General features: G+C 46.1%; 3 protein-coding genes across 4 annotated transcripts in view; 2 read left to right on the top strand and 1 right to left on the bottom strand.

Moving 5' to 3' along the window:
* Window positions 1-10,895, bottom strand: part of nt5dc1 (5'-nucleotidase domain containing 1) — a 42,271-nt gene extending 31,376 nt beyond the window's left edge. The window contains exons 1-6 of one of the 2 annotated variants that reach the window (XM_081695216.1): window positions 10,540-10,895; window positions 9,769-9,860; window positions 9,197-9,268; window positions 8,893-9,002; window positions 8,650-8,729; window positions 7,026-7,107 (exon numbers count right to left, since the gene is read on the bottom strand). In XM_081695216.1, coding sequence (XP_081551342.1) covers window positions 7,026-7,107; window positions 8,650-8,729; window positions 8,893-9,002; window positions 9,197-9,268; window positions 9,769-9,860; window positions 10,540-10,632 — 529 coding nt within the window. In that variant the 5' untranslated portion in view covers window positions 10,633-10,895. The remainder of the gene's footprint in view (window positions 1-7,025; window positions 7,108-8,649; window positions 8,730-8,892; window positions 9,003-9,196; window positions 9,269-9,768; window positions 9,861-10,539) is intronic. The other variant, XM_027030741.3, reaches the window with a different exon arrangement.
* col10a1b (collagen, type X, alpha 1b) lies at window positions 1,088-6,935 on the top strand. The gene is made up of 3 exons (XM_027030739.3): window positions 1,088-1,161; window positions 1,464-1,587; window positions 4,160-6,935. Exons 2-3 carry the CDS (start codon window positions 1,464-1,466, stop codon window positions 6,019-6,021), a joined length of 1,986 nt encoding a protein of 661 aa, XP_026886540.2. The 5' UTR covers window positions 1,088-1,161; the 3' UTR covers window positions 6,022-6,935.
* Window positions 10,896-11,079: 184 nt separating the features above from the next.
* Window positions 11,080-23,560, top strand: frk (fyn-related Src family tyrosine kinase). Its single transcript, XM_035529063.2, has 8 exons — window positions 11,080-12,147; window positions 15,384-15,505; window positions 18,169-18,332; window positions 18,643-18,811; window positions 19,047-19,205; window positions 21,101-21,282; window positions 21,420-21,582; window positions 21,924-23,560. Exons 1-8 carry the CDS (start codon window positions 11,789-11,791, stop codon window positions 22,130-22,132), a joined length of 1,527 nt encoding a protein of 508 aa, XP_035384956.1. The 5' UTR covers window positions 11,080-11,788; the 3' UTR covers window positions 22,133-23,560.
* The last annotated feature ends 78 nt before the right edge of the window (window positions 23,561-23,638 follow it).

Raw genomic sequence — 23,638 nt, 5'->3', positions numbered from 1 at the left:
TCAATTGTAACCTCACCCTAACCTCTAACTCCTAACCATAACCCCTTACCCTCACCCCTAAGCCCTTACCCCTTATTCCTTACCCTAAGCCCTTACCCTAACCTTTACCCTCACCCCTTACCATAAGCCCTTACCCTAAGCCCTAACCCTCACCCCTAACCCTAACCCCTTACCCTCACCCCTAACCCTAAGCCCTTACCCTAAGCCCTTACCCTCACCCCTAACCCTAACCCCTTACCCTAAGCCCTTACCCTCACCCCTAACCATAAGCCCTTACCCTAAGCCCTTACCCTAACCTCCAACACATTAAGAAGCCAATAAACTAAAATGCAAAACTCCAAAGACCAGGTGCTTATGGGAGGTACAGAGTACAGTGCACGCTGCCACGTTCCACACAAACTACTTTCTAACACCACTCCGCAAGGTCTGGTTAGGGTCAGAGCCAACACTTGAATGGCATTCTCCTTTCACACTTACATTTACATTTTCAGCATTTGGCAGACACTTTTACCTAAAGCGACTTACAAATCTATCATTATGAGAGTACATCATACTGATAACACCAAGAAGCAGATAATAACTGAGAAAGAGAACTAAAGCAGAGCACCCTAACCATTACCCCTAACCCTAGCACCCTAACCCTAACAGTTACCCCCTAACCCCATGTCCCTAACCCTAACAGTTACCCCCTAACCTTAGCACCCTAACCCAAACCAGTAACATTCCAATGCTAGCACCCAAACCCTGGCCCCAAACCGTAGCACCCTAACAGTAACCCCCTAACCCCAGCACCTCTGAACACACTACAGAACTCATACACTGTCCTTAACAATTAAGAGACTTAACTGTGTAAACATTTTGACCAACTTTGGGGGGGGGGTGGACAAACAAAAAACAATATTTCATTCTCTCACAGTGGCAGTTTTTTTTCTCCAAAGAAACTAAGTGCAGGTTAATCTCCACCGCATTCTGTGATGTGTCCTCAGAAAGATTACCACACCCCTCATAATGACACCACAGGAGGAGGGTGGAGGGGTTAAGAAACATTCAGTATAAATAGTCAAACACTGCTGTGACCAGTAGCAGCCTCACAGAGAGCCTCCACACATACGGATACACAGTTCGGACTCCCTCAAGCAACAGTGCCTTCCGGAGCTGCAGGTGAGTCTGGAACCCGTCCAGCACAGCACCATGGGAGAGAGGCAGCCAGGGCGCACATGCAAAGGTGTGCAGGGGACATCATAGCACAGAACCATCAGGGGACATCATAGCACAGCACCATCATGTAAGGGTGTCTGGTGAGGCATCATTTAGAGCTTTCAGTTGACCATTGTCAAATCTTCAAAGAACCAGACAATCCTGTGTGTTTTTCCTGAAGCTGAAAACTGTTCTTCAACAATTCTGGATACACTGCGGGTCCTGGACTTACTACAGTTCTGACCAGTTACTTTGCTTTTCAACAGATGTGGCTTCTGAAAATGGACCTCCAGCTAACCAGTATTCTCCTTCTGCTCGTGGTTCTGGCTGAGGCAACACCAGAGAGGTACTACCATGTGAAGAAGCAGTCTTATCCAACAAAGGGTCGTGGTAGGTTTTTATGTACTAGCTTCAGACTATGTCCTACTTTACAGTCAAACACCACAATGCTGATGTTAATTTACAGAACACATTTTATTGTCAAAACTGCCGGTGTATGCCTGTGGTGAAACTGCTTTAGCACTGATCTGCAAAAATAGTTCCAGTATTAAAAACTCTAGACACCTTAAATTAGACAACGATACATTAATACTGCTGCAATAATCAAACAGTAAAATAGTGCATCATGCACTAATCATCTTAAACAGACTCGTATGTGACTCATGAGACACATTTCCTGAGTCCAGACACTTCTCGAACTACAGAAAGTCACTCGCTGAAACTTCAGCTTTCAGTTTTCATGTTATTGCTGGTCGTTACAGCAGTGGAGGCCTTATTAATTTTCTTTATTACACACTAAACATGGCACTGTGATCCAGTCAGTCAGTTATGCTTACTTCCTGAGTTAATGGTCTTGGTAAATTGGTATATGGTTGCTGTGGTCCTGCCCTGACTAATCTGTTAGAGATGGTTGTACTAGTTATAAATGCTATAAATGGGAGAAAATATGGAGGTTAAAAAGGAAAAACTAAGGCTGTTCATCCTTGACACATCATTCCTAGGGTGAGTATCACCAGACTCCTTTAAAACTTTATAACAACTCCTCTAGAAATCCAGCTCCTCTATAAACTCTGAGCCACACAGACTTGAACTTCCATCAGCAAAACAGCAGTGGAGTCAAGGCGTTAAATTCCTTTAGAATTAAAACACTATTTAGTACGTTTTAATTGGTGTGTCCAGAGATAACCTGGTCAAGTAAGGCCTGTGGCTGGAAATCTCCAAGCAGATGTTAACACACCACAGACAACACACTCAACATGCACAACACACAACACAATGCAACATTGTAAACAACCAATTCCATAAGCACACAACAACCTAAGAGGAGGATTTGCTACCTGGCAAAGTTAACACATGAACCAGAAAAGACCAAATGAAATGTCTCTCGTGAAACGCAAATCTGCAAGTCATAAAGTTGCATTCAGAATGAAGTTTCTAAGTCATTGCGTGCACTCTGAGTGAGACGTTCCATATGCAAGCAGTGACCCTGCTGAGGTTACAGGGCTGGCCTGCCCCTGCCATGTGGTTTAAGACAACCTGTTCATTTCTGGCTTCAAAACAACATGTCTGTCAAGGTTTCCAGGGTCATGCCACATGGACCAAGCATCAAACTTCCCTTTTACACCATAGCAAACGCTCACTTCAGATCAGATGTAGTTGTGGTGTTTAGTGAAACAAAAACCTTTATGCTCATCCTTTTAATTTGAGAGAAGTGACTGTGGACTCCCTGAGTGCCATCAGATATCCCACTACTAGGCCACACTCTGGTAGCACTGTGGACAAACAGCAAAGTTTACAAAAGGTTACATACAGCATTTAATATATCTGAATGTACACTGCTACTAGCACAAAAATACTCATACTTAGTCATGCTATTTTCCATTTTTCTGTACATGTTAAAGCAAAAAAATACTTTTGATTTACTTTATTTGCACTTTTACTTTCTTGCATGACTTATTTGTATTATTTTCAAACATTTTAAAAAAAGTAACGGTGGGCCTAATGTACAACTCCCTAGGATAAAGCAATCTAGATAAAGAGTCTAGAAAGACATGATCTAGGGTCAGGGACATTGTCTACATATCTCTGCTTGCTGACAGCACTCAGCTAATCCCTTTCTGGCTATTCTTGTTCTCTATTTAAAGTAGTTTTCCTTTTAACTTTCTGTTCTGAACTCCAAATACTAAACCAGATGTGCACTGTGCGTATTTCGATTGTTTATCTGAAATTAGTTACCTTTATCAGATCAACTTTAGATGCATGTCTGGAATTGTTATTTATTTCAGCATACATGCATTCCAGTGGGTATACATTTTGCTACCGGCTCCATAAGGCTAATAATTAACAGAGAAAATGGGCCATAATCTCAATGTCTGCAGTCACAAAAGGCATGACAACAACAACAACAACAACAACAGTGGTTATCAATAACAAAATAAAAAACAGACAGTTGTGACAAAAGACATTGATGAGAAAAAATTTAAATCCACTTGCAATAAACCAGCGGACAGATTTCTCATGGCTGTAAATTCATTTGAACCATCCTCACAAGACTCAACAAAAGAAGGGATAATACATCTGACACTACTCAGAATTACTGGGGTTAAGCCTAATCCTGACACTACTCAGAATTACTGGGGTTAAGCCTAATCCTGACACTACTCAGAATTACTGGGGTTAAGACTAATCCTGACTCTATTCAGAATTACTAGGGTTAAGACTAATCCTGACTCTATTCAGAATTACTAGGGTTAAGACTAATCCTGACTCTATTCAGAATTACTAGGGTTAAATCTAATCCTCACACTACTCAGATTAGGGTTAAGACTAATCCTGACACTACTCAGAATTATTAGGGTTAAGACTAATCCTGACTCTATTCAGAATTACTTGGGTTAATTCTAAGGACAGTAAAAACATAATGCACTGTCATATTCTCTAAAATTATTTCACTCTCTTCCAGCTGTTCAAGGTACACCAGGTACTCCAGGGTCACCTGGTGAACCTGGTCCCCCAGGTCCACCTGGGCTCCCAGGACCCCCAGGAAAGAGTGCCATGGGAAACCAGGGACCAGTGGGACCACCTGGACCACCAGGCCCAGCAGGTTATTCCTCACCTGGCAAGCCTGGAAGCCCAGGTGCACCTGGAAAACCTGGTGCTAATGGAATGCCAGGAGAAAGAGGAATCCCAGGACCTGCAGGACCCCAGGGAGCAAGAGGAGCTCCAGGACCTTCTGGAAGCCCAGGCCCTGCTGGCTTGTCCTCTTCTGGAAAGCCAGGGCCACATGGTCTTCCTGGGGCAATGGGGCCTAGAGGAGGGCCTGGGCATAAAGGACTCCCAGGTATTCCTGGCGCACCTGGCCTGAAAGGAGAACCAGGTCATGGCATCCCAGGAAGCCCTGGTGGACCTGGCCCAATGGGACCAGTGGGCCCTCCGGGTCAGCCTGGTCAACATGGAATTGGAAAGACTGGTCCAACTGGAATCGCTGGGGAACCTGGAAAACCAGGTATGCCAGGTAGGGATGGGGCTCCAGGTCCCATGGGTGCACCAGGGTTAAAAGGCCACACAGGAGCTCCTGGCATAGGTGCACCAGGGAAACCAGGTCAGAATGGTTCTCCAGGCACGCCTGGCCCAGTGGGAGCAAAAGGACCCCAGGGACCAGCTGGACAGCCTGGAGCTCCCGGTCTGCCTGGTGTTGGCAAGACTGGAGCAACAGGTCTTCCAGGAGACAGGGGTGTACCTGGTACACCAGGTACCACAGGACAGAAAGGAGAGCCAGGCCCAACAGGTTTTACAGGTCAGCCTGGTGCTATTGGGCCTGTGGGTCCAGCTGGGCCTCAGGGAGCTAGAGGATTCCAGGGTGAGACAGGTCCACAGGGGGCTAAAGGTGATATTGGTATGGTTGGAGCACCTGGACCAAGAGGGGCAAAGGGCGAGCAGGGAGCACATGGTTTTACAGGAAAACCAGGGATCCCAGGGGCAGCAGGCCCTCCAGGTGCTACCGGGTCAATGGGACATCAGGGTGCCAAGGGGGAGCCAGGTTTTACAGGATCACCCGGCATCCCAGGAGCTATTGGTCCTGCAGGGGTTAAGGGCTATCCAGGTCCACAAGGTGTTACAGGTAGCAGGGGTCAAAATGGCCTTCCTGGTCAAAAAGGACCAGTTGGGCCAGTAGGACCAGTTGGGCCCAGAGGCCCCAAAGGTCATCCTGGTGCCCCTGGTATCCCTGGCCCACCAGGACTCACAGCCAAAGGAATATCTGGCCCACAGGGTCCTCCTGGTGTCCCTGGTGCCAGAGGGCATGATGGTCTCCCAGGTCCAGCTGGACCTCCTGGCCCACCAGGTGAGAGTTTCTATCATCATGAGAAGAGCATGCCCATTAAATCCCATGAGATGGTGATGCCTGTTAGTCATGAAATGATTAAGGCACCCATGTCAGCCTTTACAGCCCTGTTGACCAGGGCTTACCCTAGTGCAGGAACTCCAATTGTGTTTAACCAGATTGTGTATAATGGAGAGAACCACTATGACTCTCACACTGGTGTGTTCACCTGCCAGGTTCCAGGACTTTATTATTTCTCTTTCCACATGCATGTCAATGGGGCTAATGCATTGGTGGCACTTTACAAAAATAGCAAGCCAGTTTTGTTCTCCTATGATGAATACAACAAGGGCTTCCTGGACCAAATGTCTGGCAGTGCTGTTCTTATGCTTCAGCCACATGACACAGTTTACATCCAGGTTCCTGATGATGAGTCCAATGGCATCTATGCTGACGATAATGTCCACTGTTCTTTCTCTGGGTTCTTGATTGCCTCAACATGATCAAGATGGTACATAACCTCAAACTTTTACAGGAACAGTTTATTAAAGGTCAATTTTCTGTGTCAATAGATTAATACCCCATCTGGATCTCTGTTCATGTTAAAGAGGATTTCACTGATGTTTGGCATGTTTATTTTAAGAAAAACACTGAATTCACCATCCTTATGAACATGTGAAAAGAACCTGTCTCTAAGAAAGTATTTCACAACTTGATCAAGCCCTGTAAGCCTAAAAGCCAGCTGGGTTATAAAATACAGCAGTGCTCTGTAGGTTTCTGTGTAGTTGTACAGTACCACAGTGCTCTGTACGTGTCTGTAGTTATACAAGTGTGCTTGGCATGGCTACATTTCTGATGTTCTGTCACTTCACGACTTTTGAAATGTGTGAAAATAACTTCCCTTTTAATAAGAAAATAATTTGGTGTTCCAGAAATAAATTGTGTATAAGAAAAATGGATTAAAAGTGATACTTTTATTATTTAACTTTAATAGTGCACAGGGGATCTCGTGCTCTGCACATGATTGTGACTAACAGAAATACATTTTTGTGCCAGTGAAATTTGTTGCTTGATCTCTATACATATTCTGTGACCAAACGTCACACCATTGCTGCTTTTCACATCCCAGAAGCAAATCACTCAGAATAATTAGCTGCACTATAAAGGTTGAACATGTGCTCCTTCCATTAAAGATTATATACTGCTGCAAGTTTGTCATATAGGCTCATATAGTGATAATACAAACTGTGCACATTTTACAAACATTTATAACATTCAGCTGATGCTTGTATCCAAAGTGACTTACAATTATGAGTGAACACAACTTGAGTTATTGAGGGTTAAGGGTCTTGCTCAGGGGCCCAACAGTAGCAATTGGCAGTGGTGGGGCTTGAACCAGCAACCTTCTGATTACTAGTCCCGTACAATAACCACTGAGCTACCACTGCCCTTACATGCTTAATCGCTATACATAATAAAAGCTACAGAAGAGAATGACTGTACACACCTCGGAATGCAGATGTGTTGTAATTGTGATCGATAGCAGCCACAATATCCTTCCAGAAGTCCGCAGTGACTTCACTGCCTCGCTGTTGAAAGAAATGGTAAACAAAGCATTTATAAACAAAATCATTTTCTCATGCCTCTGGCAACTTTAGTCTTCTGCTAAGCATAGATTAAGATATCACCAGTACAAAAACAAAACCTGTTTCTTATGTACATTGAGCTTGGAGTTCCCTGTATGGAAATTAGACATGTGAACCTATGCAGAATAAATTCAGGTGAGCAAGCTTTCCATGGATCATTTTCAGTATGAATCCAATTTAGAATGGGAGAATCCAGGGAATGGAGTGACTCTGAACGAGGCATGGTAATCAGTGCTAGAACAGCAAGGGCCAGACTTCAAAAGCTCTAAACCTTGTGGGGGTTTCTTGAGAATATACAGTGTCGAGGGGGAGGCCACAGTGTGGAAAGGGGGGCACGCAGTTTTGAGAGGATACCAAGAATGGTGATCAAAGCAAAACTCATTGAGGAAAAGGGTCAGAGGAGGACGTCAAGAATCCCTGACGAACAGGTAAGCAACCTAGAGCCAAGAACGCTGGTGTTCCTACTAATGTGTCCGAACACACAAGTCATCGTCCCCAAGCACAGACGGGCTACAACCACAGATGACCAGCGTGACTGCCAGTGATGTCTCAGGGAAACAGAAAGTCAAGACTCCAGTAGGCAAAAAAGCAAAACACTGGCTCACAGAGCAGTGGAGAAACATCACCTGGTCAGACGAACCCAGAGTTCTATTACACTGCGCTCATGGGAGGGTGAGAATTTGGTACAAGTGGCATGAATCGATGAGACGTTTCTTGTCAGCCAGGCTGGTGGAAGTGAAGTAATTATGTGGGGAATGTTTGCTTGGCACACCCTGAGTCTTCTCATACCTGTAGATGGACGTTTGGACAGTAGGACGTACCTAATCCCTCCATGGCAGCTGTTTGCCCTGTGGCAGAAGGACACTTTCAGATAGACAAGGCACCATGACACAGGGGTCATATAGTCATGGATTGGTTCCAGGAAAATGGCAGAACCTCCATCTAATTTGCAGCAGCTTTGAGAAGCTATCTTGTCCACACGAGCCAGGATTCCTGCACCTATGCCATGATGAATTGCTGCAGTTCTGAGGATGAGAGCAGGTCTAACACACTACTAGATGGGTGTCTCTAATAAAACAGTGAATATTTGCATGCTGAATCCATAGATGTTCTCAGAATTTTTCTATCACCAGTAGTTTTTGGGTGTTTTGTTCCAGTGCATCTTGTGGAGCCCCTCTATATCTGACGTCAGCCCCTCTGTGCTGGCAGATTACTGCCGGACACTAAAGACAGATATGCCTGAGACCAAATATAGGCAAACAACACACGTGTGTACACATGTTAAGTGTAATAACAGCCTTATTTATGAACATGTAATATAGACTTATTAAAATGTTTAATTTTTCTGTCACTTAAAAACAATGCCAGATAGAAAAATTCTAAAAACTGATTTGAATTGTGTGTGAAAAAAACTCTCAGATCCACCAATCGTAAAGTTAAAATGTAACATTTTTTCAAAACATGGTTGACTGTTGCTATTTTCACCTTGCGTAGCATGTCCACCACTCTAGCACAGAGAAGAGCTCCAGGAAGGTCAAAATAGTTGTCATAGAAATAATATTTTGCTGCAGAAATATAAACAACACACAAATGAATAAACAACAAAAATACTTATGTGAGCAGTCACATTATCAAGTTATTATCATATTATCATTATCATAATCATTACTCACATTATCAAGCAAAAATCAAGCAAAGAGAAGAAAAAACTGGATGTTTATGTCTGACCAGATCGTGTGAACGTGGTATTGAGGCTGTTGAAGTGTCTCCATTCTCTTTTAGGACCATAGTGCTTTAATAGCTCCTCTGTGCTCAGATCACAAGTGCCATGGGTGGCCCTGAAATTTTATAAAACCAGTAAGACAACGAGTGAATCATTGAATTCCCCATATACAGAATGGTCTTGGACTAAACTGACCTACTGATAGATATCCTTCAGTCATGTGTTTTAATTTGTGTCCTTGTAGGTATGTATTAATCTTTCTGAGTAAGGTGTATTCATTTATTTATCATGAGCAATCGTTTGTCTTACCGTAATACGGTGCCGTCCTCGGCTAGCTTCACCAGGTTTCCTTCTTCGAGGTCCACCACAAGGCCTTTACAGCTGCACATAAACACAACTATGAAGGTGCAGAGAGGACAGTCTGGAGCAGGATCCAGGTGCACGGGTCCAGGAACAAGGATCCAGGAACAAGGATCCAGGCTCACAAAAAAGACTCTCTTGGCTGCAGCATGTCTGTCTGAATTACAAGCTAATGACTTTTATGAAAAGTTCGATGCCCAGATCACTGAACTGGGGCACTCCAGCAATGGAGATGCTCCTCACAGTCTAATACATGCCCAATATAAACACTCCCACATCCCACAGACAGAAAGACCAATCACAGCCAAACAGTGAACCATCAAAGCTTTCAAACACAAATTGTCTTCTTACAAGGGGAAAATATTAAGACAAGGCTGATCAATAAAACAGTACCTGGATTTACTGTGGACTAGGCTGTACTTCAAAATAACACAACACATTAAGACAAGCCTACCCTGTCAGCCTTAAAGATTACTGTTAACATTCTAACAGACTGATTTCACAGAAATCCAGAAGCTCACCAGAAGTCCCATGTGGCTGGAGTGAGATTTAGCAGATCCTGATCATAACCTCTGTGTTCCACAAGATATCGGGCAAAACTTTCATAGATTAGCTGCAAGCCAACACACACACACACCCACCCACACACACACCCACCCACACACCCGCACAAACAGTTATGTCACACGCGATGGGCTGCTGCAAGTCCACTTAAACATTGACTCTGCAGCAGACACACAACCTACACTGGGTCACACAATTTACAAGTTAGAAACCAGAAATATTTCAGTAACTTGTTCAATGACAATATTTGAACAGATACTTTTTTTTTTTTTTTTTTTTTGGTAATTTTGAACTAGCTGAGACCATTTGAGTTCATTTGGGCTAAAACTTGGTAAATAAGGTAGTGTTTGGGTCCTGAGGTAGTGTTTGGGTCCTGCTGTTACAGTGATGATCACAGTATATTAAAACAACACTGGACATATCGACTGTTGCGCTTTAACTGGGCCGGTAAGTCTGTCCTGTTAATTCATTTCACCACTGCAAATCCTCCATAATGAAGTGTTCAGCATGCATCAAGTCTGCCAATGCTGAACGTAGAATTACGCACAAGGTGTTACATGTTACATTTACTGCAGTCTACGAATATCAGTGTTTTGCCCAGTGAAAACACGTGTGTGTGTGTGTGTGTGGGTGAGTGTGGGTGAGTGTGGGTGAGTGTGGCTGTGCGCGCGCGCGCTGCAGTGAACAGTCCTACAGAACCGACGTTATCATGGTGTTTGTCTCCTCACCCTGCAGGTCTCCTTCAGATGGTACCGACACAGGGTATGATCCAAATCGAATCCAATCACGTCACAATCCGCGAGCGAAAAACATCCACTCATGGTAGCGCTCGAGGCGAAGGCTGCGGCGCGAGCGGCGGGTTCGCGTCTCCCAATGTCACCGCGCGTGGCGCTAATGTAACCGCTCACGCTGTGCGCGCAGACACGCGCAGTTGTCGGGTTAAGGTACCGTACGGCTTGTCACCGGGCGTGCGCTTCCATGCCAGCTGCGTGCGCTTGGTTCCCTTCTTTGTTGGTAAAGCAAAGGTGCAAAGGTGCATCGAGATCCTTCCGGGTACCGTAATAACTCCGGTAACGGCGCATGACGAGCGAGGGCTGCCTTGACGTCGCTAACGTCACATTCTAAATCTTCTCATCTTTTACTGCAGGCGCTGTGGAAAACAATATATGTTGCTAAAAATCTAAAAAAGAAAAAAAAGAAAAAAAAAAAGGCCTTTAGTGATATTTTCCTTCAATATAGGCGATTCAATAGACATATGATGCTTTTAGGCATATGTTTCTGTATGCCTTCTGTTACAGTTCAGTTACTTAAATAATTATACCGAGTCTCTAAATGAGCAGCTATTTGGACATGTGACAAGTTCAGGACTGACACAAAACGGGGCCTGTGGCGGTTCAGAGTGGCGCCGTGAACGTGCCGTGAACGCGCCGTGAACGCGCTGTGAACGCCTTGTGACTGAGCTGTGAATGCGCTGTGAATGCGCTGTGAACGCCTTGTGACTGAGCTGTGAATGCGCTGTGACTGAGCTGTGAATGCTCTGTGAACCCGCTGTGACTGAGCTGTGAACCCGCTGTGACTGAGCTGTGAATGCTCTGTGAACCCGCTGTGACTGAGCTGTGAATGCTCTGTGAACCCGCTGTGACTGAGCTGTGAATGCGCTGTGAACCCGCTGTGACTGAGCTGTGAATGCGCTGTGAACGCGCAGTGGACGCCCTGTGAATGCGCAGGTTTCCCGACAGGTGAATGAAGAAGAGCTTTACCAGGAAATGCCGCGTATTTACTTCAAGCAGTAAATCGCTGCTATTACGGCCACAGAAGGCTCGCCAGTGAAGAGTCACGTTTGTCTTCATTTACCTTTCCAGGATGTTTCAATCACAACTTCTATCGAACTACAGTGAACAAGGACCACAGTGAAACTGCGAGGCGCGGTACTCGTTTGTTAAAACTCCAGAATTGGCGACCCCCGGGACGCACGGGATGGATCTGAGGGCCCGGGTAGTCGCGTGCTGCCGCGCTATGTGCCGGTGTTTCAGAGAAAAACCAGCTCAGCCCTCAAACCAGAAAGTGGACATTGTGGTGATCAGACCCGCACCCGTGGAGCCTCTGCACGGCCTCCCTCCTGTACGGATGGCAGGCAACGTGTACATCGCGCTGTACGACTACAGGGCGCGCACTGCGGAGGACCTGAGCTTCAACGCGGGGGACACGCTGGAAGCCCTGGACACGAGCTCCGGGGACTGGTGGCGCGCGAGGGCGCTCACCGGCCTCTCCGCGAGCAAGCAGGGCTACATCCCCGCTAATTACGTGGCGCTCGTGGAGAGTCTGGACGCAGAGCCGTGAGTATCGGGGGGGATGCCGGCGCGTGTTTGTGTTTCTGTGCTCGCTCCTCCAAAATTCAGAAATTTCGATGTTGCACATTTAATGAGATATCATCTGTCAGACTTGAGGAGCCGCTGGGGACCGGGGTCTGAGAGTAACCGTGACGTTCAGGGGCTCGGGACCGGTCTGAGAGTAGCCGTGACCATCAGGGGTTCGGGACCGGGGTCTGAGAGTAACCGTGACGTTCAGGGGCTCGGGACCGGTCTGAGAGTAGCCGTGACCATCGGGCTCGGGACCGGGGTCTGAGAGTAGCCGTGACCATCAGGGGCTCGGGACCGGGGTCCGAGAGTAGCCGTGACCATCAGGGGCTCGGGACCGGGGTCCGAGAGTAGCCGTGACCATCAGGGGCTCGGGACCGGGGTCCGAGAGTAGCCGTGACCATCAGGGGCTCGGGACCGGGGTCCGAGAGTAACTGTGATGTTCAGGAGCTCGGGACCGGGGTCCGAAAGTAACCGTAACCTTCAGGCAGGTCCCGTTTTTTCGGTCCTAAGTGACTCTCTCTCCACCGACCAGACTTTTTGATGACTTCCTGTCTTTCATCATTTCATATGCTCACCAGAGATTATCATATCTGCTGGTTACCTTCAGGTAATGATCCTGTGTCCGTGTGGTTTCCAGTGTTGGCACTTATTAGTGAAAGTGCGAGTGCTTGCATGGTCTTTCCCTGTAACCCACCTGGCAATCTCTACACACCTGACCTGTGTAAGGAGGGCCAAGGTCCGCTCTGGGCTGTCGAGAGCACCTGTCTACTTGCAGCATTTACAGGTGTATCAGCAGGTCGTGTTTAGCGTGGTTGGGGTTTTTGTGGTTGTGGGTTTGTTTTGTTTTTTTAGTATATTTGGTTTGTAGTGTAGGCATTTGAGCTGTAACTGTACTAAGTCTAACTATGATGGGCATTACCTGCTTGTTAAGCTTTTCACCAGTAGTTTTATTTAGTAGTAGATTTTCAGCCATTTTAAGACACCGCTCCTCCCAGCAGCCTGTGTGATATCACTGATGTACAACTCATCTTTCTCACCAAACTCTGTATACTTGGTTCAGTGGTGTTTGGATGTAGTGAGATACTTCTACAGCTTGTTTTAAATTAGAAAGATACACACACACACACACATTCAAACTTAATTCTAGTAATGTAAAGAATGCAGTATAAAGGTTGTGTTAAACCAGAAGGTCTCTCTCTCTCTCTCGCGCTCTCTCTCTCTAGTGATGTAAAGAATGCAGTATATTTTTTGAAACCACAATGATAGACACACATGTACACATAGAGAGCTCTGCTCTCTGTGCTTAATACTCAGTGGAATGTGGTTTCAGGTGGAACAGAATGACTCGTCACCCACTTTATACTGTATTCTTTATGTCACTACATGTGTCTGTGCGCGTGTGCGCCGTGTTACAGCAAGAGAGGAACATAGACTGATAGCCGAGATTAGAAGTTTTGATGTCATAAGATGGCTGTGATGACTACTGTATTGTGCTATTGTCCTAAACTAAATCTGGACCGTGTTGTGGAGATGAAAGCTGAAATAGCTCAAACAGCCCAAACCATTCACCTTCTTCTTTGGTTTGGTCTGAGATTGAAGTGCTTCTGTGTCTGTTTCTGGTCTTGTGGCCTACAAGGGATAAAATCAGACAAGAATACACATGGCAGCAGGAAGTGATTCTGACTCTGTTAATGATTTAACTATATTGACCTCAACGAGTAATAAATCAAGAGACACCAGCAAAGAACGTTCACATAGATGTGAACACTGTGTCCTGTGCTGCTTTAAGGGACAGGAGTTTGTTACAGGTGGTCCAGTGCCAGGACCGTTCAGGACTGCTATGCCATACCCTGCTGTAAAGTACCGTACCCTGCTGTAAGGTACCGTACCCTGCTGTAAGGTACACTACTGTAACATACGCTGCTATAACGTACCCTGCTGTCATGTACCGTACCCTGCTGTAAGGTACACTACTGTAACATACGCTGCTATAACGTACCCTGCTGTCATGTACCGTACCCTGCTGTAAGGTACACTACTGTAACATACGCTGCTATAACGTACCCTGCTGTCATGTACCGTACCCTGCTGTAAGGTACACTACTGTAACATACGCTGCTATAACGTACCCTGCTGTCATGTACCGTACCCTGCTGTAAGGTACACTACTGTAACATACGCTGCTATAACGTACCCTGCTGTCATGTACCGTACCCTGCTGTAAGGTACACTACTGTAACATACGCTGCTATAACGTACCCTGCTGTCATGTACCGTACCCTGCTGTAAGGTACACTACTGTAACATACGCTGCTATAACGTACCCTGCTGTCATGTACCGTACCCTGCTGTAATGTACCGTACCCTGCTGTAAGGTACACTACTGTAACATACGCTGCTATAACGTACCCTGCTGTAATGTACCGTACCCTGCTGTAATGTACCGTACCCTGCTGTAAGGTACACTACTGTAACATACGCTGCTATGCCATACCCTGCTGTCATGTACCGTACCCTGCTGTAAGGTACACTACTGTAACATACGCTGCTATAACGTACCCTACTGTAATATATCAGTCAAGATGTGCAGTCTGGGGTTACTAGTGCGTGCCTACGGCCACTGTCCTTCCCAAGAGTCCGGCCCCACTGAGAAATGACTGCAGTGTCTGTGACAGTGCAAAGCTTCAAGTTTTAAAAGCACTTTAAATTATACAAGAAGAAATTACAAGTCAATTACTTAACCACTGAGCTACCACTGCCTTATAGTGTAATGTGCCACATTAGCTCCGGCTTGCTTGGCTCGCACAGTGACATAGTGCTGCTATGAGTTGAGCTGAGTTCAAATCTTCCAGTGTGTTTAGCATTTGTATGGCTGGAATAAATAACAGCTGATGAACTCTATAGACGTCCTGTCCTCAAAGAAACCATAGTGGACACCAGTACAACTAAATGCATGTCCCTCCCTTTCTCTCTCTCTCTCTCTCTCTCTCTCTCTCTCCCCCCCCCCTCTCTCTCTTCCTCTCTCCCTCCCTCTCTCTCTCCCTGTCTCCCTCCCTCTCTCTCTCTCTCTCCCCCCCTCTCTTCCTCTCTCTCTCCCTCCCTCTCTCTCTCTCTCCCTCCCTCTCTCTCTCTCTCTCTCTCTCTCTCTCCCTCCCTCTCTCTCTCTCTCCCTCTCTCTCTCCCTGTCTTCCTCCCTCTCTCTTCTCTCACAGATGGTACTTTGCAGGTGTAAAACGTTTGGATGCTGAGAAATTCCTGCTATCTGGAGAAAACCAGGACGGCGCTTTTCTCATCAGACAGTGTGAGAGCCAGGCTGGGGAACTGTCGCTCTCAGGTATATACACACACACAGACACACACACACACACACACACACACACACACACACACACACACACACACACACACACACACATCAGACAGTGTGAGAGCCAGGCTGGGGAACTGTCGCTCTCAGGTATATACACACACACACAGACACACACACACACACACACACACACACACACACACATCAGACAGTGTGAGAGCCAGGCTGGGGAACTGTCGCTCTCAGGTATATACACACACACACAGACACACACACACACACACACACACACACACATCAGACAGTGTGAGAGCCAGGCTGGGGAACTGTCGCTCTCAGGTATATACACACACACAGACACACACACACACACACATCAGACAGTGTGAGAGCCAGGCTGGGGAACTGTCGCTCTCAGGTATATACACACACACAGACACACACACACACACACACACACACACACACACATCAGACAGTGTGAGAGCCAGGCTGGGGAACTGTCGCTCTCAGGTATATACACACACACAGACACACACACACACACACACACACACACACATCAGACAGTGTGAGAGCCAGGCTGGGGAACTGTCGCTCTCAGGTATATACACACACACAGACACACACACACACACACACACACACACACATCAGACAGTGTGAGAGCCAGGCTGGGGAACTGTCGCTCTCAGGTATATACACACACACAGACACACACACACACACACACACACACACATCAGACAGTGTGAGAGCCAGGCTGGGGAACTGTCGCTCTCAGGTATATACACACACACAGACACACACACACACACACATCAGACAGTGTGAGAGCCAGGCTGGGGAACTGTCGCTCTCAGGTATATACACACACACACACACACACACACACACACACACACACACACATCAGACAGTGTGAGAGCCAGGCTGGGGAACTGTCGCTCTCAGGTATATACACACACACAGACACACACACACACACACACACACACACACACACACACATCAGACAGTGTGAGAGCCAGGCTGGGGAACTGTCGCTCTCAGGTATATACACACACACACACACACACACACACACATATCAGACAGTGTGAGAGCCAGGCTGGGGAACTGTCACTCTCAGGTATACACACAAACACAAACACACATACATCAGATACATCAGACAGTGTGAGAGCCAGGCTGCAGATCTCTCAGGTACACACACACACACATGCACACGTTCATGTGCATACACATACACACACTCATGCGAACATATTCACACACACATGCACACAAGTGCGCACACACGTACATGCATACATTCTAACCTTGGTTATAGCCGAACTAAATGAATGAAATGTCCCAGTGGAAACACACCGTTGTGAATTGTAAGGTAAATCAACAGGTTGTATCTAGGCAACAACCACACCCATCATCACTGTCCCCTCCCCCTTTCATCTCTCTCTCTTTCTCTCTCTCTTTCTCTTTCTCGCTCTCTATCTCACTGTATTTCCTGTTTCTTTTTTAATTTATTTTTCCTGTCAATAACACGCATCCCTAACAATCTCACACTAGCAGGGGTCTAACCCTAACCAAGGGCTCAGTGGTTAAGGTTCTAGACTAGTAATCTGAAGGTTGCCAGTTCAAGCCTCATCCCCACCAATGCCATAAATGTAATGAGTGAATGAACCCTAACCTCTGAGCCCAGGACAATGTTAGCAACAAAACCTCCCTCACATGGAATGAGGAAGTGTCTGAAAAACCAGCCAGTCGAATGCAACAGTCAACACTGGCTTTAACATTCACACTTTACACATTTAACTTTACTCTCTCTCTCTCTTCCCTCTTTCTTTGTTTCTGTCTTAGCGTATTTGCGTAACTACAATTTACTACCCAAATCGGTCTTTGTTTTTGGCTCGTTAACGGTATCTTTTAAATGTGGCTGATCCAAATGTGGCTGAATAGATCACACCCCTGTGCAAGGGGCGCATGGCTTCACCTGATGCCCTCGAGATGTGATTTGAACAATCAGCCAGCTAAGTCTAACCACTAGTCTACTGCTAATGCTAACTAATCCTAACCCCAACCACTAGTCTACTACTCTTATTAATAAGTGGTCGAAGCTGACTGTGAGTTTAGGAACTCACAGGGTGTAGATGTGAGAGTGAAGATGGCAGCTCCTTCACTGGAGCAGAATATTTGGATGTGTTTGTAATCTCTCATCTTCCTGCCAGCACTGGATAGGGTTAGATATCTGCTCTAATGTGAGTGTTTCCCCATTCCAGAGACTGAGTCATGTTATCATCACTCGCTCTCGCTCCCTCTCTCATTCTCTCTCTCTTTCTATCTCTCGCTGTTGTTCTCTCTTTCGCTCTCGCTCTCTGCCTGTCTCCTGACACCACCCATTGTAAGAGTAGAATGGATTAGTGATTTGAGAGTCAAGGTTTTTTCCTTATTACAGCTCTGAAACTGCCCCCCCCCCCCCCCACAGACTGCCCCTTGCACCCCCCATACACTGTGTTTTGCCCCTTTCCCTTGACTTCCCCCACAAACACTCCCAATGACCCCCCCACCCTCACCTGACCCCTGGGCAGTCAGAACTACTCATCCATGTCAGCAAAATGTTTGACAATATCATCTTACACTAACGTGTGTGTGTGTGTGTGTGTGTGTGTGTGTGTGTGTGTGCGCAGTGTTGGATCAGGGCAGCGTAAAGCACTATAAGATCAAGCGTTTGGACAATGGCCAGTACTACGTGTCCAGGACTCAGACGTTTCCTGCTCTGAGGGATCTGGTGCAGCACTACAGCCAGAATGACAGCGGACTCTGTATACGGCTTGCGCTGCCCTGTAAAAAGGTTCAGCTCCCATCACCTCCACCCTCACACAGACCTCCACCACCACCTCCACACTCATACTGACCACCACCACCACCTCCACACTCATACTGACCTCCACCATGTCCTTCACACTGACCTCCACCCTCACACTGACCTCCACAACCATCTCCACCCTCACAATGACCTTCACCACCACCTCCTTCACACCGACATTCACCACCCCACCCATCACTCCAACGTCTACCTCCACCCCTTCACACTGACCTCCACCACCACCCCTCTCACACCAACCTCCACCTCCCCAACAGTGTGTGTGTTTGTGTGTTAGACTGAAGCCCCACAGACGCACGGTCTGTCATACAACACGGTGGATCAGTGGGAGATTGCCCGTAGTTCTGTTCATCTGATGAGGAAGCTGGGTGCGGGACAGTTTGGAGAGGTTTACGAAGGAGTGTGGAACGACACCACGGCAGTTGCAGTTAAAACTCTCAAACCAGGCACGCGCACACACACACACACACACACACACACACACACACACACACACACACACACACACACACACAACAGTTGCTGTTAAAACTCTCAAACCAGGTGCGCGCACACACAAACGGCAGTCGGTGTAAAAACTCTAAGACCAGGTAAACATGCTTACATGCAAGCACGCACGCACGCACGCGTGCACACACACACACACACACACACAGCTCAGACTGTGTTGTTGCCCCTCAGGCAGTATGGACTCCCAGGACTTCCTGCGTGAGGCTCAGATCATGAAGAAACTGCGTCACCCTAAACTGATCCAGCTGTACGCCGTCTGTACCGTGGAGGAGCCCATCTACATCATCACTGAGCTCATGAGTAACGGCAGTCTTCTAGAGTACCTGCAGAGTGAGACACACGCACACTTTCTGTCTCTCTCTCTCTCTCTCAGTTCTAGTGATGTAAAGAATGCAGTATATTGTTTTAAACCGGAAGGACGGACAAACACACACAAACACACACACACACAGGGCTGCTGATTTTTAGTATGTGAGAGAATTTAGGTTTGTGGACATGCTGAAGTGAGTGGATGGTTTTGTTTGGCCTACCAGTGAAGAGAGAGTTACAGTGAACACGACGAGGTGATGCACACGTGAACCTGTGTGTCAGCGTGTTTTGTGATTATGGGCTGAAGACGTGTTTTGGGGATCACAGGAGTCAAAAGGTTTACCAAGGTTCCAAACGGCCCATGACTGACAATGATGCTGTCAAGGGAGCAAAATCAGACAGTTTATGCTCATCCACTGTTTAAGTAACGTATGGATAATAAACGTATTATATTATTATTAATAATTATAATAATAATTTCAATGTATATAGCGCCTTTCACAGATACAAGGTTGCTTTACGATGCCAGTGAAAAAAAACATTTGACAAATTAACACAAACAACACAATTATTAACAACTACAGATAAGAAAAGAGGTTATGAAAAGTATATGGGGAAATGGTTTGTTTTAAGATGAGATTTGAAGGAGGAGAGTGTGGAGTAGACAGAGAGATTGAGATAAAGTGTTCCAGAGTTTTGGGCCTATGACACTAAAGGATCTGCCTCCTACAGACACCAGTCTAAACTTTGGGATGGAGACAAGACCTGCACTAGAGGACCGACGTTTATGGGTGGGGTAGTAAGGGTGTAAGAGTTGAGCTAGATAGGGAGGTGCAAGACCGTGCAGAGCTTTGAATGTAAGGAGGAGGATTTTAAACTGAATGCGTTCAGGGACAGGGAGTCAGTGTAGCTGATGTAGACCAGTGGTGATGCAGACTAATTTCCTTATATGAAGGAGGATTCTGCCAATGAGGAGAGCGTTACACTAATCAAGACGGGATGTGATGAAGGCGTGAACCAAGGTCTCAGCGTTGTGTGTGAAGAGCATGGGCCCAAGACTAGCAATATTGTGGAGGTTCAAAAGAGAGAGGAGTCAAAAAGTATGCCAAGGTTCCTCACCGACAACAAGATACTGTCCAGATTTAAGATTGGAGAATTCAGATTTTTTGGACTTTGGGCCAACAAGTAGAAAGTCTGTTTAATCAGAATTGAGTTTTTAGAAATTTATGCTCATCCACTGCTTGAGATCTTGCATACAGGAGAGTAAAGTGGTAGGGTAGTGTTAGCCTCGGTGTTAATATAGATCTGAGTGTCATCCACATAACAGTGGAAACGAAGACCATGCCTGTGGATAATCTGACCAAGGAGTAGCATATAGATAATGAACAGGAGAGGGCCAAGGACAGATCCCTGGGGAACACCTCGACTGACAGTAGCAGGATGCGATTTGTGTTTACCTAAAACAACAAAATGTGTTCTATTAGAAATATAGGACGAGAACCATTCAAGAACCGTGTTAGTAATGCCAATGGTTGAGAGGCGGGCAACAAGTAAATTATGGTTAATTGTGTCAAATGCGGCACTTAATGTGGTATAGATATTGAACATATAGATAATGAAAAGGAGCCAGCCGAGGATCAGTACCAATGTGAGATCTTAGGAAATTCAATATTAGGAAATATAAAAAGTGAACCATGAAACCAAACAGTGTTGGCAGTTCCAACAGCTAAGAGACAGCTGATAAGTATGTCATGATGAATTGTGTCAAATGCAGCATTTAAGTCTAAAAGGAGATGAACGTTAAGATTGTTAGAGACATATTACAGAAACAGTAACATGTTTCTCTCTTTCTCTCTCTCTCTCTCTCTCTCTCTCTCTCTCTCTCTCTCTCTCTCTCCCATGTCTGTTCCTCACAGAGGACAAAGGGCAGTGTTTGCAAGTCTCTGACCAGATTGAGATGGCAGCCCAGGTGGCATCCGGAATGGCCTATTTAGAGCTCCAGAATTACATCCACAGGGACCTCGCGGCTCGGAACGTCCTGGTGGGGGACAACAACGTGGTCAAAGTTGCCGATTTCGGCCTTGCACGAGTTTTCTTGGTGAGTTTCACGTTTCGCTGCTCAGATCACCTGCAGCCATTCGCTCCAACTTCAGATCATCAGCCCCTCCCTCTCCCTCCCTCCCTCTCTCCCTCCCTCTCTCTCTCTCTCTCTCTCTCTCTCTCTCTCTCTCTCAGAAAGATGAGAATGTGTATGAGCCCCGTGAGGGGACCAAGTTCCCGGTGAAGTGGACATCTCCAGAAGCCATTCACGACAACAAGTTCTCCATTAAATCTGATGTCTGGTCCTTCGGCATCCTGCTCTATGAAATCATGACCTTTGGGCAGATGCCCTACCCAGGTGAGACCCTACCCAGGTGAGATAGATGCCCTAGCCAGGTGAGATAGATGCCCTACCCAGGTGAGACCCTACCCAGGTGAGATAGATGCCCTAGCCAGGTGGGACCTTACCCAGGTGAGATAGATGCCCTAGCCAGGTGAGATAGATGCCCTACCCAGGTGAGACCCTACCCAGGTGAGATAGATGCCCTAGCCAGGTGGGACCTTACCCAGGTGAGATAGATGCCCTACCCAGGTGAGACAGCATCTTTTGATTTACACCAAAATGTTAACTGTATCTAAGACTGAAACACACACACACACACACACACACACAATTATAATAGGCCCTCTCTTTGTTAGCTCTCACTAACTACCAGGTGGTGCAGAAGTTGCGTACAGGCTATCGGATGCCCCGCCCCGCCCGCTGCCCCACCGTGCTGTATGACATCATGTTGGAGTGCTGGAAGGACGTCCCCTCTGACCGGCCCACCTTTGAAACTCTGCAGTGGAAGCTGGAAGACTTTTTTGACCTGGACATCAACTCCTATGATGACGCGAACCGCTACTGAGTGCCAGCACACACCACCGCCACACATACCACCTCTGCTTCTCTGAACCAGGACAGGGCTGGAACTAAACGCTGTGGGTGGTAGATTTGACCGGGACATCAGCTCCTACGACGACGCAAACCGCTGATAGCGCACAGCACCACGTGCCCCACCTCTGCTGCTCTGAACCAGGACGGGTCAGGAACTAAACTCTGCAGGTGTAGACGCTTCCAAGAGCAGCATCTGATAGCGTTGTCAGTAAACAGGCGGCTATAGCATTCTTTACAGCATCCTGTGCCTTTAAAATCATCAGATTAATTTGAAAAACATATATTATCTTAATTTTAATGCTGCCCAGCACAGTACAATCCAGTAATATAATTGATAATATAGGCAGTGTTACAGTCTATTTTGTGCCAAAATTTGCATGCGTTTGCAAGAGAGCAGATCAACGCTGTGTGAAAGCTAAACACTCCTCGGTTTTAAACACAAAGGCTCGATACAATCCAAATCTGATTTTTTTTTTTTTTCCCTCCCCTGGAATGAACTAGAACTGTGATTTTTAACGAGAACCTAATTTTTTTTCATTTTTATGAAATTAAATATACAACCGTTTATATTTATTGCAATGTAATTAATAATTGACACATAACTGACTGCACGAAATACTGTATTTACACTCAAAAGCCACTTTCTTAAAAGCCTTTATTATAATAACCTAGTAGTGTGTATACAGCCCACCAGAACACTGATGCGTAAGGAAGCCTCCAGACACACTTCTGCCACACCAGTCTAACACACACTCCCATATAACTACCATGTCAGGGACCGACCCATGATGAACAGGGTAGGGAGAGTGTGTGTTAGAGTGTGCATCAGTGAATGTGTGTTAGATTGTCTGTGTGTATGTGTGTGTGTTAGCTTGTGTGTGAGTGTGAGAGCGTTAGTGAGTGTGAGAGCGTTAGTGAGTGTGTGAGCGTTAGTGAGTGTGTGAGCGTTAGTGAGTGTGTGAGCGTTAGTGAGTGTGAGAGCGTTAGTGAGTGTGTGCGCGTTAGTGAGTGTGTGCGCGTTAGAGATTGTGTGTGTGCGTGTCAGTGAATGTGTGTTGGAGAGAGTAGGAACTGGAAGGTGTTTCTAATAAAGTTTGCTGAATATTTACTATAACAGAATGAATAGATTGCACACTACCACTAAGTTCTATAGTATTTTGTATATATAACTGTTATTTGATGAATAATTGAAAGCCGTGTAGAACTGATCTGTGCACAGCAGTGCATTGTTATGGAGAGTTCAGACAAACTGGACCTCGTAGCTAATCAATTTAAATTAGTAATGGACTAAGTATGTAATACTGATTAATTGTGGTTTCATTATGTATTTATATGTATTTTAATGCTACAATTTTCAAATGTATCAGCTCATTGTGTAGAAATAAAGCATTATTGCGCATTTGTGTTTATGGCTCACTGAGGTATTTATTGCTCACTTATGCTGAGGTGTTTCTGGATACATTACCCCTGCTCACCA

This window comes from Electrophorus electricus, chromosome 2, assembly GCF_041902795.1.
Source record: "Electrophorus electricus isolate QZ-2024a chromosome 2, ASM4190279v1, whole genome shotgun sequence".
NCBI lineage: Eukaryota > Metazoa > Chordata > Actinopteri > Gymnotiformes > Gymnotidae > Electrophorus > Electrophorus electricus.
Note: the sequence above shows the minus strand (reverse complement) of the source record. Positions and strands in the feature narration are given on the sequence as shown.